At 35.7% G+C, this 17,685-nt stretch overlaps 2 protein-coding genes, 1 long non-coding RNA gene and 2 pseudogenes across 4 annotated transcripts; 3 read left to right on the top strand and 2 right to left on the bottom strand.

Moving 5' to 3' along the window:
* Positions 1-1,120, top strand: LOC147925102 (uncharacterized). Its single transcript, XM_087493111.1, has 2 exons — positions 1-715; positions 1,086-1,120. The coding sequence occupies exons 1-2, from the start codon at positions 1-3 to the stop codon at positions 1,118-1,120; spliced, it is 750 nt and encodes a 249-aa protein (XP_087349237.1).
* A 3,762-nt stretch (positions 1,121-4,882) lies between these two features.
* On the top strand, positions 4,883-7,051 carry LOC104753359 (uncharacterized; annotated as a pseudogene). Its single transcript, XR_015585168.1, has 2 exons — positions 4,883-4,939; positions 5,098-7,051. The product of XR_015585168.1 is annotated as an uncharacterized LOC104753359 (transcript).
* Positions 7,052-9,350: 2,299 nt separating this feature from the next.
* LOC104753358 (mavicyanin pseudogene) lies at positions 9,351-10,244 on the bottom strand (annotated as a pseudogene).
* Positions 10,245-11,508: 1,264 nt separating this feature from the next.
* Positions 11,509-13,568, top strand: LOC104749762 (mitochondrial ATP-independent inner membrane protease subunit 2). Its single transcript, XM_010471454.3, has 5 exons — positions 11,509-11,857; positions 12,378-12,550; positions 12,805-12,988; positions 13,083-13,189; positions 13,274-13,568. Exons 1-5 carry the CDS (start codon positions 11,786-11,788, stop codon positions 13,353-13,355), a joined length of 618 nt encoding a protein of 205 aa, XP_010469756.1. The 5' UTR covers positions 11,509-11,785; the 3' UTR covers positions 13,356-13,568.
* A 1,641-nt stretch (positions 13,569-15,209) lies between these two features.
* On the bottom strand, positions 15,210-16,795 carry LOC104749761 (uncharacterized). The gene is made up of 3 exons (XR_015584611.1): positions 16,526-16,795; positions 15,704-16,112; positions 15,210-15,597 (listed from the first exon to the last, which is right to left on the bottom strand). It is a non-coding gene; the product is annotated as an uncharacterized LOC104749761 (long non-coding RNA).
* Between the last annotated feature and the right edge of the window lie 890 nt (positions 16,796-17,685).

Below are 17,685 nucleotides of genomic sequence, written 5' to 3'. Positions count from 1 at the left end.
ATGGGATTGAATGATAGTTATGAGCAAGCTCGACGTCATATATTGCTGTTAAAACCTATTCCTACGATCGAAGAGGCTTTCAATATGGTTACTCAAGATGAGAGACAGATAACTATAAAGCCATTAACGAGGATTGATAATGTGGCTTTTCAATCTTCTACTCCTGTTTCGTATGATGGTGATCAGACTTATGTTGCTGCGTATAATACAATGAGGCCGACTCAGAAACCAGTTTGTACTCATTGTGGTTGCTTAGGACACACTATTCAGAAATGCTATAAGCTCCATGGGTTTCCTCCGAGTTATAAGACAAATACTGGCTATAAAGGTAATTCGCAGAGTCAGTATACTTTCCAACCAAGGATGCAGACACCTCAGTTACAGCCTCGTATGCCTCAGAATCAACCTAGGATGCAAATGCACATGGCTCCTTATGATCCTATTCAGAACGCGAATGCTATTGCTAATGTGTATACAGAACAACCTTCGTATCCAGCCTCTTTTGCACCTCCGACTTTAGTCACTATGTCTGCTTCTATGTCTTCTTCTACTGGATTTGATGGTAATTCTTTTAGTACTCATGTTCTAACACCACAACAATTACAGCAACTTATTTCCCAATACAATACTCAAGTACAAACTCAAGAGCATGTTGCTGCTACTAGTGTTGCAACTATTACTGATCATGGTCTTATGGCACAAACCTCTACTTCTGGTACATTTCCTTTTCCTTCAACTAGTCTTCGTTATGTCATACCCTTACCTTTCAAAAACACATTTTATCTTCTCTTTCAGATTTCATTGCACCTAATGATTGGATTATTGATAGTGGTGCGTTTAGTCACGTTTGTTCAGATTTGGAGATGTTTAAGGACATGGTTCCTGTTTCTAGTGTTACAGTTACTCTACCGAATGGTACTCGGGTCCCTATTACACACACTGGCACGATTTACATAACACAACATCTAGTCTTGCATAATGTACTGCATGTTCCTGATTTTCGTTTCAACTTGATTAGTGTTAGCTGTTTAGTTCAAAGTTTGTTATGTTCTGCTCATTTCTTTCCAAATTGTTGTCTTATACAGGAACTTTCACGGGGCTTGATGATTGGGAGGGGTAGACTTCATAATAATCTCTATATTCTTGAGACAGAATCAAAAACCCTCTCACCATCTTTTCCTGAGGTTTGTTTCTTTTCTTCTTCTACATTGGCTGATGGTGTTCTGTGGCATCATCATCTTGGACATGCGTCACCAGCTGCTTTGAGTAAACTTGTTAGTGTCATTCCTTCTTTACGGTCTTTAGTTTCTTGTAATATTCAGTGTCAAATTTGTCTCTTAGCAAAACAGAAAAAACTAGCTTATGTTTCTAATAATAATCTTGCTAAGAAGCCTTTTGATCTTATTCATATGGATACATGGGGTCCTTTTAGTACAGAGTCTGTTGAGGGTTTTAGGTACTTCTTAACTTTGGTAGATGATTGTACGCGTGTAACCTGGATCTATATGATGCGTAATAAAAGTGATGTTTCTACTATTTTTCCGACTTTTATCAAAATGATTTCTACTCAATATGATTCTAAAATCAAAACCATTAGATCTGATAATGCACCTGAGCTAGTTTTTATTGATATAGTTAAAGAACAAGGGATGTTACATCAATTTTCGTGTGCTTATACACCTCAGCAAAATTCTGTAGTTGAACGAAAGCATCAACATCTCTTGAATGTGGCTAGAGCTTTGTTATATCAATCGAACATACCTTTGAAGTATTGGAGTGATTGTGTATTGACTACAGTATTTTTGATTAATCGATTACCTTCATCTTTGTTAAATGACAAATCTCCTTTTCAATTGCTTTGTGATAAACAACCTGATTACTTTAAACTCAAAAATTTTGGTTGCTTATGCTTTGTTTCAACTAATGTCAATGATAGGAATAAATTTTCACCTAGAGCAAAGCCTTGTGTTTTTCTTGGTTATCCAACCGGTTATAAGGGATATAAACTGCTAGATTTAGAGTCTCATTCTATTACTATTTCTCGTAATGTTGTCTTTCATGAAAATGTTTTCCCTTTTAAAACGTCGGATTTGCTGTCTACTGCAGTTGATATGTTTCCAAATAACATACTTCCCTTGCCTGCACCATTGCATTTTGTTGATTCTATGTCTTTTCTTGATGATGATGCTATCGAAATTGACATTCCTGATCTTCCTAATGCATCTCATACATCTACATCACATAATACACAACGAGATCTTAGTATCATTCCTGCAGAGAATCCTGTTCGTACACATGATACATGTACTGATTCTTTAACCATGGCTAGACCTAAACGGATAACTAAGACTCCATCCTATCTTTCTGAATATCATTGTGCTTTGGTTCCTTTTATATCTACAGAACCACCTTTATCACTCTTTCCTACACCACCAGAAAAAGCACTTCTTGCTAAACCATTTACTACACCTTATCCCATTTCTTCTGTTGTTTCCTACGATCGCTTTACTTCTTTGTCTCAATCTTATATTTTCTCTTATAGCCTTGAAACTGAACCTAAAACCTTTGCCCAAGCCATGAAATCAGAAAAATGGATAAATGCAGCAGGTGATGAACTTAATGCTCTTGAGTCTGCACATACTTGGGGTGTTGAATCCTTACCCCCAGGTAAGAATGTTGTTGGTTGTAAATGGGTGTTTACTACTAAGTATAATCCTAATGGTTTAGTGGAGAGATTTAAAGCTAGGCTGGTTGCCCAAGGGTTTACACAACAAGAAGGTTTGGACTACATTGAAACTTTTTCTCTTGTGGCAAAGTTGACTAGTGTGAAGCTATTACTTGGTGCAGCTGCTAAGAAAGGGTGGAGTTTAACACAGATGGATGTCTCTAATGCCTTTTTACATGGAGATTTAGATGAAGAAATTTATATGAGTCTACCTCAAGGGTACACTCCACCACCAAATGTCACCTTGCCTCCTAATCCGGTATGTCGACTTCGCAAATCTCTTTATGGCTTGAAGCAAGCTTCTCGCCAATGGTATAAGCGTTTATCCTCTGTTTTGTTGGGTGCAAACTTTATTCAGTCCCCGGCTGATAATACCCTTTTTGTCAAAGAAAGACCCGGATCTTTTATTGCAGTTTTAGTCTATGTTGATGATATCATGATCGCTAGCAATGATGATACAACAGTGGATAGTTTGAAGGCATTGTTACATTCTGAATTCAAAATTAAGGACCTCGGTCCTGCCAGATTTTTCCTTGGACTTGAAATCTCACGCTCCTCTAAAGGTATCTCGATTTGTCAAAGAAAGTATGCACATAACTTATTGGAGGATGCAAGTTTACTTGGTTGTAAACCGAGTCCACTCCTGATGGATCCTAGTCTACATCTTACAGCTGCAATGGGGACACCTCTTCCTCATCCTCGATCGTACAGGGAACTTGTTGGATGGTTACTTTACCTTACTATTACAAGACCAAACATCACGTTTTCTGTTCATCAACTTAGCCAGTTTATCTCAGCTCCCTCAGATATCCACCTTCAGGAGGCTCATAAGGTCCTCAAGTATATCAAGAACAATCCTAGCCAAGGTCTAATATACTCTGTAGATTCAGAGATATGCTTGAATGGTTTTTCGGATGCTGATTGGGCGAACTGTAAAGATACAAGGCGATCAATAACTGGCTACTACATTTATCTTGGTGATTCCTTAATCTCGTGGAAGTCGAAGAAACAGAGTGTTGCGAGCCGAAGCAGTACAGAGTCAGAGTATCGTAGCATGGCACATGCGACTTGTGAGATTATTTGGCTGCAACAGCTCTTAAAGGATCTCCATCTCCAGGTGACTAATCCTGCTAAACTTTACTGTGATAATAAATCGGCTATGCATATTGCTATGAATCCAGTATTTCACGAGAGGACGAAACATATAGAGATCGACTGTCACACGATTCGTGATCAGATTAAAGCTGGCAAGCTCAAAGTTTTTCATGTACCATCAGAGAACCAGCACGCAAACCTTCTCACCAAACCGCTCCATCCAGGTCCTTTCTATGGATTGCTTTCTAAGATTTCATTATCAAGTCTTTATCTTCCAAACCAGACACCTTTGAAGATAACAACTTGAGAGGGGCGTATTAGGATACATGAGGATTGGTTATTGACTGGTTATCAACCGGTTATCTCTAGTTTACTTAGTTTGGAGTAATGAGATGTTTGTATATAAGGAGATAAGATTTATCTTCCTAAACTAAGCTTTGTAATACACATTTATTTTTATGTTAAGAAAGTTTGTTAGAGTTTTAATTGCTCTCCTCTTCTTCTTGTTCTCCCTTATGACTCTCCGGTGAATCTTAATCTTAATAAAGTTTGATCCGATCAAAACAATATTAGAGGTGCATCCAAAAAAAAAAGAACAAAGATGTAATAATAAAAGACAAGACTAGAATGTTAAGATCATGGCCAACAAGCTGAAGCCGATCCAAGAAGCTGACTTTGAGGCACCACTTTGAAGAGGTGAAGGAGCCTAGAGTCATCTGATGCTGATATTGTAGAGCGTTGAGACGAGGAAGATCGGACAGGTCCAGGAACCGGAGCAGCCACTAGACCCAGGAGGCCGCCGGTAAAACGTGGATTTGAAGCTTCTGCCCCCTACTTGCAGTAACCAGGAATATTTTAATTAGTGACAAAACCATATGGGAAGAAAAGTTATTCTTTATTTGAGCGAAACGAATATTGTAACAGACTATAAGAAAAGAACAAAAATCTACTTTGCTTCTACCTGAACTCGAAGGATATAACAATTTAAAGTAGAAGATATGATGGCTTATTTATAGTAGAAAGATGTTAAGATCGTATATTATGTAGAACAATTAAATTTAAAAGATCTTAACCAAAATACCAGGGACATCGGTGGATTTAACCGAACAAAAATATAAGGTATCCTTCCATGCTTCTCTGCAGCTTCATTTTGAATTCCATGTGCCTTTGAGTTATTTATTTATTTATTTATTTTAGGGTTTAGAAAATTGGTGACTTAGCTTTGCTTTGCGTTGGAGTTTCTCACTTTTTTGTCTTTGTTGTGTGTGGTTTTTCAGATGAGTGTTGCGAGCGATTCTCAAGTGCATTCTTCAGATACTTCGTCTGATGAAGAAGCCAGTCACGAACCACTTTTTTTATGCCCTCTTCCACGAATAATGAATGGAGACCCCAATTTTAACATTTACACGGTGAGTTCTTCTCCCGAATATGTTGTCTCTAGGACAAGAACTGATACGCGGTATGAAAATCACTCGGTACTCCCTTTGTTTTGGTGCAACAATAAAGAATTTGATATCAATGGTGGGTGCGAGATATGCAGATATTCGAATTTTGGCACAGACTATTATTTCTGTGTCGAATGTGATAAAATATTTCACAAAGAATGCATCCAATCTCCCTCTAAAATCAAACAACCTTACCACCCTGAGCATTCTCTCCAACTTTCATTTTTTTTAATATCGTTATCTTGGTGCTACTGGGTGTTTATGTTAGTGGAAGAGAAACAACGAATCTGCTGTATTATTGTACCAAATGTAATGCTAAAATGCATACAGTGTGTGCGATGAAGCCGATACCTTTCCTCATAGAGCAACCAAAACGCCATGACCATCCCCTCACTCTTTTTCCTAGGCAAGCTTCATTAACTTGCAACGTTTGTGGTTTATTGAGACAGCTTTGTTTCACCTATGTTTGCCTCGAATGCAACTTTGTTGCTCACAACGATTGTATGAATTCACCAAACATTATCAAGATATCACGTCACCACCATCGTATCTCTTACACTCCTTCTGTCCAGCTCGAAGAATGTTCTTGTGGAGTTTGTCGTAAAAGTATTGACTGTGACTATGGTGCGTATATTTGTGATAAGTGTAGTGATTATGCTGTCCATTCAAGATGTGCTCTTGCGAAGCATGTTTGGGACGGAAGAGATCTCGAAGGTGTTTTAGAAAAAGATGGTACAACAAAAGATGTTGAGTCTTTTGAGAGGATATCTGAAGGTGTGATACTTCATTTTCTTCATGACCATAATCTCCAACTCCAAGTAAGCATGAAAATAAGCTTTGTCAAGCGTGTGTACTTCCTATCTTTAAAGGTAGCTACTATTCTTGTATGGAGTGTGCGTTTGTCCTCCATGAAACATACGCAAAAGCTCACCGCATTATTCAACATGCGTTACATCCTCATACACTTGCATTAAAGATTGACTCTGGATATAGTCAAGGTTACTACTTTTGCAGTGCTTGTAATCGTTATATAGGTGGTTTTATCTATCAATGTCCAATAAGGGAATGCGAATTTGACATTGACATTCGGTGTGCTTCAATTTCTGAGCCATTTGATTACAAAGGTCATGAACATCCCTTATTCTTAGCTTTAGATCCAAGAGAAAAACTCAAGTGTCTCATATGCAAAAAAAAGATATGTTGTATATGATGAATATGAGTTAAGGTTTCTGAATTGCGTAAACTGTGGTTTTATCGTATGTATGGACTGCGCTACCATACGAAGCAAGGGATAAGTATGAAAAACATTTTCTCAAAATTTTATATGGAGAAAAGTTATGTGAGAAAGATTGGTGGTGAGAGGTGTGTGGACATAATTTAAAAGATACATAGACAAATGTGTTATATTGGTTCAGTGACTGTTGCACTATTGTTCATATTGAATGCTTATTAGGTAAAGACCCATATGTGAAGCCTGGTCAGTTTTTCGAAGTAAATGGAAAGGAGGTTGAAGTTCTTTGCAAAACTTATGCTTCTAGACCATTATGCCGTAATTGCAAGAACCCTTGTAAAGGAAAAATATTGAAGAGAGACAACCTTATAGCATGCTCCCGAAGATGTGGGTCTAAGATTTTTTAACTGAGTCCTATATGTTTATATATTCCTCTATATATTTAAGTGTAATTTATGTTTTATACTTACGTTTAAAATGTTAAGCTTTGACATGGATGTGTAAATGTTTGTTTCTTTCATATAATTATTTATAGATGGATCAATGTTGATGAGGCAGGCAGGCAGGCAACTTCTTATATAAGTAAAGATTGTGAGGCATTATTGCAGTATCATCATAATCCAAACCTACTTGAGCTTTTAATATATACCGACAACAAAGATTCTGAAGCTACATGACATTGTTGTGTTCCATGGCTTCTTCCAATTATAATACTCCACGTTATCGAGTTGAAATAGTGATGTTATACAAACCCTCGTAAGAACATTGCATATGTTCGATACACCCAAATCCATTTTCAGAGATGTCATCGCTGCTTATGGTCTCCGGTAGAATTTTTAAGAGGCGATCGATGTTTTCTTCATGATTCCTAATTTCAGGTGTGTGCCTTCTGCTTACACGCTCAATGCTTTGCTCTTATTTCTTGTGAGTAAAAGAGAGATAGTCTTGAATTGGTTCCTGAGAGTTTGGTGAAAGCTAGTAAAATGGGTGTGAGGTTAGAGGGATCTACATTTGGGATATTGATCGATGCTCTATGTAGAATTGGTGAGGTAGATTGTGCTACTGAGACTGAGTTAGTAACGAAACATAAATATTGACTTGTGCCTTAAAGATGACGTCTTCAATGAACAAGCTAGGTTCTAAGCCTAATGTACTTACATACATTAAAGCTGGAGATCTGATTCGAGCTAAAACTATATGGAAAGAGATGGAGACGAATGGAGTTGACCAGAACAGCTACACATATAAATATTATGATTATAGTGCATTTATTAAGGTAGACAATGTTCTTTCTACTCAAGGTTTTTTGGAGGAAGCGTTTAACATGAACGTGTTTTTTAAGAGTCCAAAACAATATTATAAAAGGTGTCACTTGTTTACAAGAATGCAAAATCTAACGAATTACAGTAATGCAAAAAAAAAAAAAAAAAGTTGTTTCACTGTTTAATAAACCTTGACACACGCTAACAAGAAAAGAAAGAAAGACAAAGATGTAACAATGAAAAGGGAGATTTACTCGTATTTACTCTAAATTAGGTTATGTTCAAAAAAAAAATAATAATAATCCAAATTAGATAATATTACCAGAATAAATAAAAAAAAAATTATTACTAGGATATTTCGGGTAATTTCAAAATACCTAGCGTGCCTTTGTTTTATGTTGCAGAAAAAAACTTAATTACAAAAATGTCATTACCACGCCAGACGCCACGTCAGCGATTTCTGACGTGTATTAAATAACTCAGCCGTATCGCGTTACAAAGGTAATGACGCATGAGTTACAGTATATTGCGGCTGATTGATGGAAAAACAAACATTTGAGTAAGAGCGGACGGCTGACTTAGAGCATAACTCAGCCAAGCGTTACGGCTGAGTTTTCACCCGATGGTTGAGTTGTCAAAATTTTGGCGGAGTTATCACTACGACACGACTGAAATAACATTTTCCGGTTCGCTGAGTTATGAACAAACGGTTGACTTATGAAATGTCGTTACGGCTGAGTTATGGTTAAGCATTATAACTCAGCCGTCATAAGCTGACTTATCGGACAACTCAGCCATATATTTTACGGCTGACTTAATAGCGAAAGATTAATTACTAGAATATCATTCAGGCCAGCTGAATTATTAAACGATACGACTGAGTTATGACATTAAGCGGCTGAATTTGGCAGCCATTTTTTTGCTTTTTAATTATTGTAATAGTATTTTTTTGCTTTTTAACTATTGTAATAGTATTCATGTTTCGGCAGAGTTATGCTTTGTTTGATGGCTGATTTAATTAGGATGATTTACATGTTCGTTTGGTGGTTGACTTGCCACATCGGGCGTATTATCCATGTCAGCATTCCATGTCATCATCTTCTCCGGAAATACGAAACGTCGTTCCTTCGATTCTTGTTCTTCAATTAGTTCAAAAGTGAAAGATTTACATGGTTTCTACCTTTTTTCACCTTGTTCTTCTCCTTGTTTTTCTCCTTGTTTTTTCACTTCTCAATTACACTCATTCTTATTAATTTTTAGAAGACTTTTAGATATCAAAAATAAACCAACTTTTGGAGTGTATTTAAGTAATTCTTTCTAATAGAAAAAAACAAGACTAGAATGCTAATATCAAGTTTAGTAATTATTGCGAAAATACATAACTCTTTTGTGTTTTTTTGTGTGTGATATTTATGAAGATTGGCTTTTAGTTAAATGCGAACCTAAACTCCTACAAGACCTTGAAAATTTACTAATTAATTTTAGGGTTAAGTTTACTTATGTCTCATACTAGTTAATGGACTCCAATTCAACAGGCTAATTTTTCGGCTGCTAAAATATAAGGCATTAAGTAGTACGTATATGTGAGCATAAGAAGAAAAAGAAAGATATTCCATTATAGTGAGTAAACAAAAACACTAGAGAAGCAAAAAAAACTATAACTCAATCAAAACGTAAGAAGTACAACCAAAAGAATAAACAAAACCACTAGAGAAGGAAGATAACTACAACTCAATCAAAACGTGTATGAATCTATCCAACTAAAAGAACAAAGAAAAGCATACGAAGCAAGTTGGATCCGATCCAAACAATATTAGAGGCTGAAGCTGCGCTATGTGGAGCTAGCTGGTGATGGTCCTATCTGATACTATGGAGCATTATATATTGACCGGTGAATCAGCTAACGGAGATGGTGAAAAAGACGAGGAAGAGCTTGGTGATCGGACTGGTCCAGGAACTGGAGCAGCCACGGGACCCAAGGAGGCCGGCAAGACATGGATTTGAAGCTTCTGTCTCAACATGCAGTGACTAGGAACCCCGCATATGAATTGTTGGAGTCCCGGTTTAGTTAGAAGGATGGTATCAGCTCCGGTATGGTATTTTTTCAGCGGGTTAGACGAGTCACACAGCTGAAAATCATTGTAAGTGACTTCAGTGACGTCGTGAAAATTGTTGTTGTATGAGAAGACCAAAGAGTCTCCGACTTGAAAAGTTCTTGATGAAGCCCAAGACTCGTAATCAACATCTATCATCGTCCATCCCTTCGAGTCTCCGACCTTGTGAACGGTTCCTCCGATGGCAACTCCAAAAAGAGTTGCAAGAACCAACAAAGAAGTAAAAATCACGTTCTTCGTAGTCAAAGCCATGATTGTGCTTTTGGTTCTTTAACTTTGGAATGAGAGAAACAAATTTGAGAGAGATGATTAATGAAAGTAATGAATTTTTTTGGTGACAAGTTGAGAAGGGGTCTACATGTTTCTTATATAGAGCCGAGGGGTCGGTTGAGATAATCCTATCCCTGTTGGGATTTGAAGATTAATTTGATAATTCCTAGTGACTATTTGATTATGTTTTGTTTAGGTAATATCTTTCCCTTTTTTTTCCATATTCGAGATGGATACCACGACCGTTTCTAATATGAGTTTCCTATTTTTTTTTCAACAGTTTTGTTTTTAACAATAAATTTATTTAGATATATTTTTAAAAATGTTCAAAATTAAAGATAAAAGCATTGATATTATTAACAAAGGTATTTTGAAAAAACGAAGAAATGAATGACTAAAAACATAATAAAAAGAATTACGATGTACACAATAATTGCATCTATATAACTAGTTTCCTTATATAAAAAGACTATCATTATGATTTTGAGGAACATCATAATTCATGAACGTTGCACCGACAATAGTAGGGCTGGGCAAAATAACCGATAACCAAATAACCGACCGAAACCGAACCGAAAAAAACCAAACCGAACCGAACCGAAATTCTTCAAATACCCGAATGGTTAGTAAAAATCTATATCCAAACTAACTGAAACCGAACCGAACCGAACCGACAATTAAATGGTTAACCGAAATATCCGAAAACCTAGAAGATATCAAATATTATATACTTAATATTATGCAAAACTATAAAATAAACTTAAAATATAAATTATTTCTAGATTCAAAACAATTAAATATTTTAAATAATCAATATATGTAAATGTTATTATTTTGAATTTACAAAGTTAAATACTATTTTGTAAAATTGAATCCATATTTTTCCCTTTTTTGTATTTTTGTTATTGTATATTTGGTTAATTTTGGTTATATTCGGTTAGTTTTGGTTATATTTGGTTTATTTGGTTAATGTTAATATAATTTATGTTAGTTATGGTTATTTATTTAAATAACCAAACCGAAACCGAACCGAAAGAAACCGAACCGAACCGAAGCGAAATTTCAAAAATATCCAAATGGTTACTATATTACTATATCCAAAATAACCGAAACCGAATACAACCGAACCGAAACCGAATGGTTAACCGAATGCCCAGGCCTAGACAATAGTATCCTACTTAATTTCTGAAGGTTGGACTATATTTTGCCTTGTTATCCAAAAAAAAAAAAAAAAAAAGGAAAACCAATTTTGGTTAAGGTTCGTACTGTTTATTGGAGCAGAGCACTATGGGGTCCGGTTTATTAACGGACCGTCCCAATAGGTAGGGGCTAATCAACAAATACCACAGTACAAGGTGAATATCGTGAATAGGTAATAAAAGTAAGGTTCACTTTGTAAATTATAACTTCTTCTGAAATTAATGTTTTGCTTCTGATTTCGTTTCAACGAATCCCATAAACCCAATTTTTATCAAAACCAAACCAAACCCATAGGGTTGTTGTTGTTGTTGCTGTTCTGTTTTCTAATCGACCACGGCGGCGACGAGGCGGAGAAGACCGACGCGGCGGCGGAGAAGCCATCGTCAAATCCGTTAGCATTTCTATTGGAAACGAAAACTATCTCAGTCCGTTCCGTTGCAGTCATGGCCTCAATCTCGACTTGGTTTCGATACATGGCTCACAAGCTCGAGTACTCCCTCACGCTCAGTCTCAAGGTTTGAGTTATCTCTTAATTAGATTTCTCTTTTGTCAGTCTCCGATTCTTTGTAACCTGGGAATTGGTTTATGGGAAACGATTAAAATGCTCTTAAGACTTAGGGGAATTTGCCTTTCTTGAGAATCAATCTGCATTAGAATCAATCTGTTCATCATTGAAGAGAGCTTTCTTATTTCCGATGAATAAAGTTTAAAACTTTGATGATGAGAAAGTACAAAGGAGCTCACTTTTAATGTTGATAGCTTTTTGATTCTTGAAATGCTTCTATAGAACTAAATTCATATGGGATTGATCTCACAGTTAGTTTACCAATGCTCACATCTTGAATAATAATGAAAAAGACTACTTTACTCTCAAGGCGATACGTTTTGATGTTATGTTACAACTTTCCGTGTGGGATTTGAATCTCGCTCTTAATAACATGATCAGAACATATTGTTAGTCCTTGAACATCACTCTTAACTCATGATAACTCTTATGGAAACTTGTGATTTGTGATGTGAATTCGATTTTGACAGAGTCATAGGAGAGAAAAACTGAGTGACAGGGAACTCATTCAAATAGTCTGCAAGAATCTATTCTATGGGAAAATAACATTCTTACACTCGGATAAAGTACCAGAGATGTCACCAACCATGACCGCAAAGGAAAACACACTTCTTATCCGTAAGATACCTATTGCTAATACCAGGTAGTATGTTTTTTCATTTCTCATTTAAGCGTTTCACCTTTCTTCTTTTGTTCAATATCTGATCTTTTAGTGTTCCAATGGACGTTTCTGTTACACCAGAATCTTAGTGTGGTTTATCTCATAACCTCTAGTATAGATACACTTACTTTGACATAGACTTGCTTTGAATTGAGGGACACAGACAAGTTTTTATGCAATTTGTGTGCTAATTCCTCATATGATTTATGAAACCCATTTGAATTCAATGCTTAAAGGTTTGTATTCATTGGAGATGCTGTCGTCTTAAAGGACCCAAACGATTCAGATAAGTACTTAGTAAGAAGATTAGCAGCTGTAGAAGGATTCGAAATGGTATCAGGTGCTGAAAAAGAGGAGCCTTTCGTTCTCGGAAAGGATCAGTGTTGGGTAACAGCTGAAAATCAGGAGCTCAAAGCTAAGGTACATACATACATCATTGAATGATCTTAAGCATAACCCACATATAGTCTATGGTCTCTCTCTGATGACTATATACTTGTCTATGTTTTAACAGGAAGCATATGATAGTCGAACATTTGGTCCTGTTTCAACAGCAGACATTGTTGGAAGAGCTATATATTGTCTGAGAACAGCCGTTGATCACGGTCCCGTTAGAAACAGGTTAGGGAAAAAGTCATCCTTGTCTCTTTATTAGCATTTTAATGAGCTCTCTTTTTTTGCTTATTCTCAAACTCCTTTGATCAGTCACACTGCAATGGGACACGATTCTCCAATCCTGGCCGTTGAATTGGACGTGGAGGAGATGGCTAAAAACCACAAGGCATAAAAAGAGAGACACTTTCTTGTATCTGATCTTTTTGTTTTGTGTCAAAGCTAAATTGCGTTATTTGATTGAGATTTGAGATAACAATAAATCATTACAACAATGATGATAAATCCGAATTTTAGTTTGAGAAAACAATCTTGAAACCAGTGTTTGTTTGTAGCCTGAAATATATATTTGCAGCAATATGTCGATGACTGCAACTTATGTTCCAAACGAGCTGGTGTGTTCTGTTAGGTCTCTCTTCCTTGCAAGACAATAAAATTACTCTGACGAGAGATTTAGAACCCATATTGAGGTACTTAATACCAAAGCCACCGACTACTCGAACCAGTGGTTTATTTTGTAAAAGAAGAGAGAAAAAAAAAATGGTGGTTCAGCTGAGATCGAACCAGAGGTGTGGCTTCATTGTCACTGACTTCCATGAGTGAAGCCATTCTATGGAAGTCAGTGACAGTGAAGCCACGGCCTCAGGATCTGATGCCACTCTGTCAATGATTGACGACGCCACTCACAGCTTGGACTGGGCAGCTCAGAAACTTGCCGACACCAGGCCCGACCCGTGGACTCGAACCAGTGTTCCACCATCTTATTGTCCCCACTCGGGTCACAAGCTCTCGTTACTTAGCCCGACGGTACAATAATCGTTTCTTCGGATATATAAAGAAACACAAAATAACAAAATCTCTTCTTAAACTAGATTTGATTTATCCTTTTATGTGGGCTTAAAGCTTTATTCCAGGCCCATTATACTTTAGAAAAGCCCGATAGTGTTTTTTTCTTTCTTTTCAGCAGCCCATTTTCCATACTAAATAGGAAACCTGCCCGACGCGCGGGGTGTTTGCCGTTGTTAATTTTTTTATGGTTATCTATTTATTGTTGATATTTTGTGTTTTTTTTCGTATTAGTTTGGCTATATTTTGTTATTCATTTGTGTGGCATTGTATCATATGTCAAGGAATGTTTTTGATTTAGTTTGGAATAATTATAAGCTTAAACTTAAATGAAATTGTGAGCAGTCTTATAAATAAGATAAACCTTTTGTTTAGTTTTTTTGTTTTTTTTACATGTACTCATTTTTTATATTTTTTGTTATTTATTTTTTTTACTGTCATACTTATAAAATTTTTGAAAAAAAATTCATTTTTTTTTGGGTTACTAATAAGTTTGGGCCTTGCTATACATGTTAGGATTGTTTCTACTGAATTATAGTTGAGTTTCATTTAGTTTTTGTTTTTTTTTAATAAGATAGTTTATTGATTTTCTGTTAAAATGTTTTACAATTGAACATAGCACATGAATCAAACCATAGAGTGTGTGCAAATTTTGTTTTTATTTATTTTAGGAAGCGATCCATATATTTTTAATTTTTTTAATGTTTTATAGTTTTTATTTTAATCGTTGGAAGCCTTTTCTTTTGTTTACTTTGCATAAACGTAATCATACTAATTGTTATACAATCTTTACACTAATATAATTTAAGTATTTGTTTTTATTATTCTTTATGTTATTATTCTTACAAAAATAGATTTAATTTGAGAGAATTATTTTTTGTTGTTTTTTTTTTTTCAAGGAATATTATTTAAAATGGGATTACATTCATACGAATATCAAAACGAACTGGACTTACAAATAAGAAACCATGTCTAATCATATAGTATGTGTTATATATGCTAATCTTTAGGGTTCGTGTGTCTCTAGTGAATAATATTGACTAAAAAGAAGATTAACTTTGTATGACATAAACATTAACTTTGTATATGAACTTTGTATATATTTTTTGTTTTTGGGGGCTCAACAACTTCATATTATTAACCAACAACGATACCAAGTTTTTACAACTGGTCTGCAATCACATGAGAATTAATCCAGTTAGGCATAATAGAATAAAGCTTAGGAACAGGAACATAATTCGTAAAAGAATGGGCTTCATTAGCAATTCTATCAGCCACCATGTTCCCCTTCATGACAGTGAAAACTAGTTTTGATTCCTCGAAATGCTGGAGTAGGTGTCGGATATCTTAAATAATTGGGTCACTTTGAGGTACATTTGTTCCTTGATTGAAGATAGACACCAGATGCTGCGAGTCTGATTTAAAAGATTACTTTTCTGTAGTTGAATTAGACATAGAGAGGACTGCCCACCTGAGAGCTTCAAGCTCTGTCTCCAATACTGATTTGGTTCTGGGTATGGCACGAGCACCCATCCATAATGCCTTTGCCTCTGAGTTCCTTAGCACCCAGCCTATACCGCAGTTCACTCTCAGCGTTCCATGTTCCATCACTATTACACTTAACCAATTGATTTAGAGGTTTTTGCCAGCCTCCTCTACCCGTAGTTGGTATTATACCTGACGCATGTGCAGTGGGTTGAGATTCCTTGCTGACCTTCCTCCATTCTCTTTCATCTTCTTCCGCTCTCCGGACTAAATCTTGAGCATTATGGTCCTTCCCCTAAAAAGCAAGATCATTTCTACTTTTCCAAAGGCGCCATAGAATCCAAGGGACTGTGTTCTTTTCTCCAATCCAGTGAGAGTGAAACTGGGAAGTGTTTAAAACACAATAGAGGTTCTGGTAAATGGAATCGGACCAGCCACCTCCTTGGTCATTTTTTTTTTCTTGTAAAATCGGTAATCACTAATCACTAATATATGTATAGTTTTATTGAATTTCAATTTATATAATTTCAAAATTAAGAATCATATATGAGAAGAATTTAAAACAAAGGAAAAACAACTCAACAATAGCATCATCAAATGCCTGCACAAACCAGAAAGAGCTCATTCACTGAAACTATAGTTAACAATTTCACACAAAGTAAAAAAGTGAATTCACATTTTAACCCAAAATCAACAATCCAATTCCGATTCGCCTAGAGACTAAGGTCTAAGGGCGTCTTTTGCTTTCTTAAGTTACAGTAACAGAGAAAAAAAGCAAACGGAAATTAAAAAGAAGACAAACAAAAAACACCATAGCCAAAAAACGTGAGAAGCAGATTCCTCTCCATACCTAAGACCATGAGATACAGTTCCATTGATTCAACTACCGTAATTGATCTCTTTCTAAAACTAAGATGGATTGTAAGAAAGAAAAAATAACAAACAAAAGCCTAAATCTCAGGATAAAACGTATTCCAAAGAATCTGGGGAGTAAATAAGAGGAGAAGAAGAAACCTCAAGTAGAAAACAGAGAATCTCATGAGAAAACGTATTCCAAAGAATTTGGGGAGAGTAAACAAGAGGAGAAGGAGAAGCCTCAAGTAGAAAACAGAGAAGAAACCGCCGAAGAAAGCTCTCCGGAGGTTGACGATCGGAGAAGAAGGCTGATGACTAAGAGGGAAACAACAACATAATCGCTTCAGGGGAATCGGATAAGCTGCTCCTTTTCATCCTCTCCCCCAAATTCAATTTTAGTTTTGTTCCTCCATTCTTTTTTGTTGTAGTAACGATGGCTATAGGTTTTTTGCTGGACTTATATTTTTCTGGGTTATAAGATGTGGGCTTATAAAACAACAATTGGCCCACAGAATTTGTTAAATATTAGGCTGACGTGGATACTCTGAAATGAGTGAAAACTCTGCTATTATATATATATATATATATATATATATATGATTGGAGTAATCAGAAAGGAATGGATTATGCTGTTGGTCTCTAATCTTTGGAATAATATGCTTGTGTTAGGCTGGTTGGTTAGTTGTGTGACTTTTTCTCAATATCTAAGCAAACGTTGCAATTTTAGTTGAATACATTTGTGCCCAAAGGTTTTTTCTTCTGCTTCTAAAAGCAAAATTGAAATGGTATTGAATTTACTGTCCTCATCGAGTATGCAGATTTGTCTTCTCCACTTTTGTAATAAGCATAAAATCAACTTGATTAGCGGCAGTAATTTAAAATTATAATTGAACTAATCATTTTAAGATAAGAAAATCAAAAGAAATTTGAAAAAGGGCATAACTTTATAAGAAAAAGACAGGACTAAGAAAAAGAAAGGGAAAGCAATCTGGTGTAGGGTTTTGTTCCATTTTAAGATTTTGTTCTAATTAATCAACTTCTAGATTTTACCAAATCTTTGATATATGTTACTACTCAAATTAAATTTCGCCGCGTCGTAATCAAGCAGAATGATTAACAAATGGAATGGTACTTAATTAACTATTATTTGATGAGCGTGATATTTTTATATTTGTCAAACCAATCACGTGAGATGAATAATGAACCAAAATAACTAGCAGCAAATGTATTCTTTTTTTTTTCACTAGGTCTAAATAATATGTAAGTTCTATATATTTTTTCTTTCTTTATCCAACATACAATTCATGGATGCATGGCTT

Source organism: Camelina sativa, chromosome 16 (genome assembly GCF_030686135.1).
Source record: "Camelina sativa cultivar CO46 ecotype springtype chromosome 16, ASM3068613v1".
In the NCBI taxonomy this organism is placed as follows: domain Eukaryota; kingdom Viridiplantae; phylum Streptophyta; class Magnoliopsida; order Brassicales; family Brassicaceae; genus Camelina; species Camelina sativa.
The sequence above is the reverse complement of the archived record's forward strand: the minus strand, read 5'-3'. Positions and strand labels throughout refer to the sequence as shown.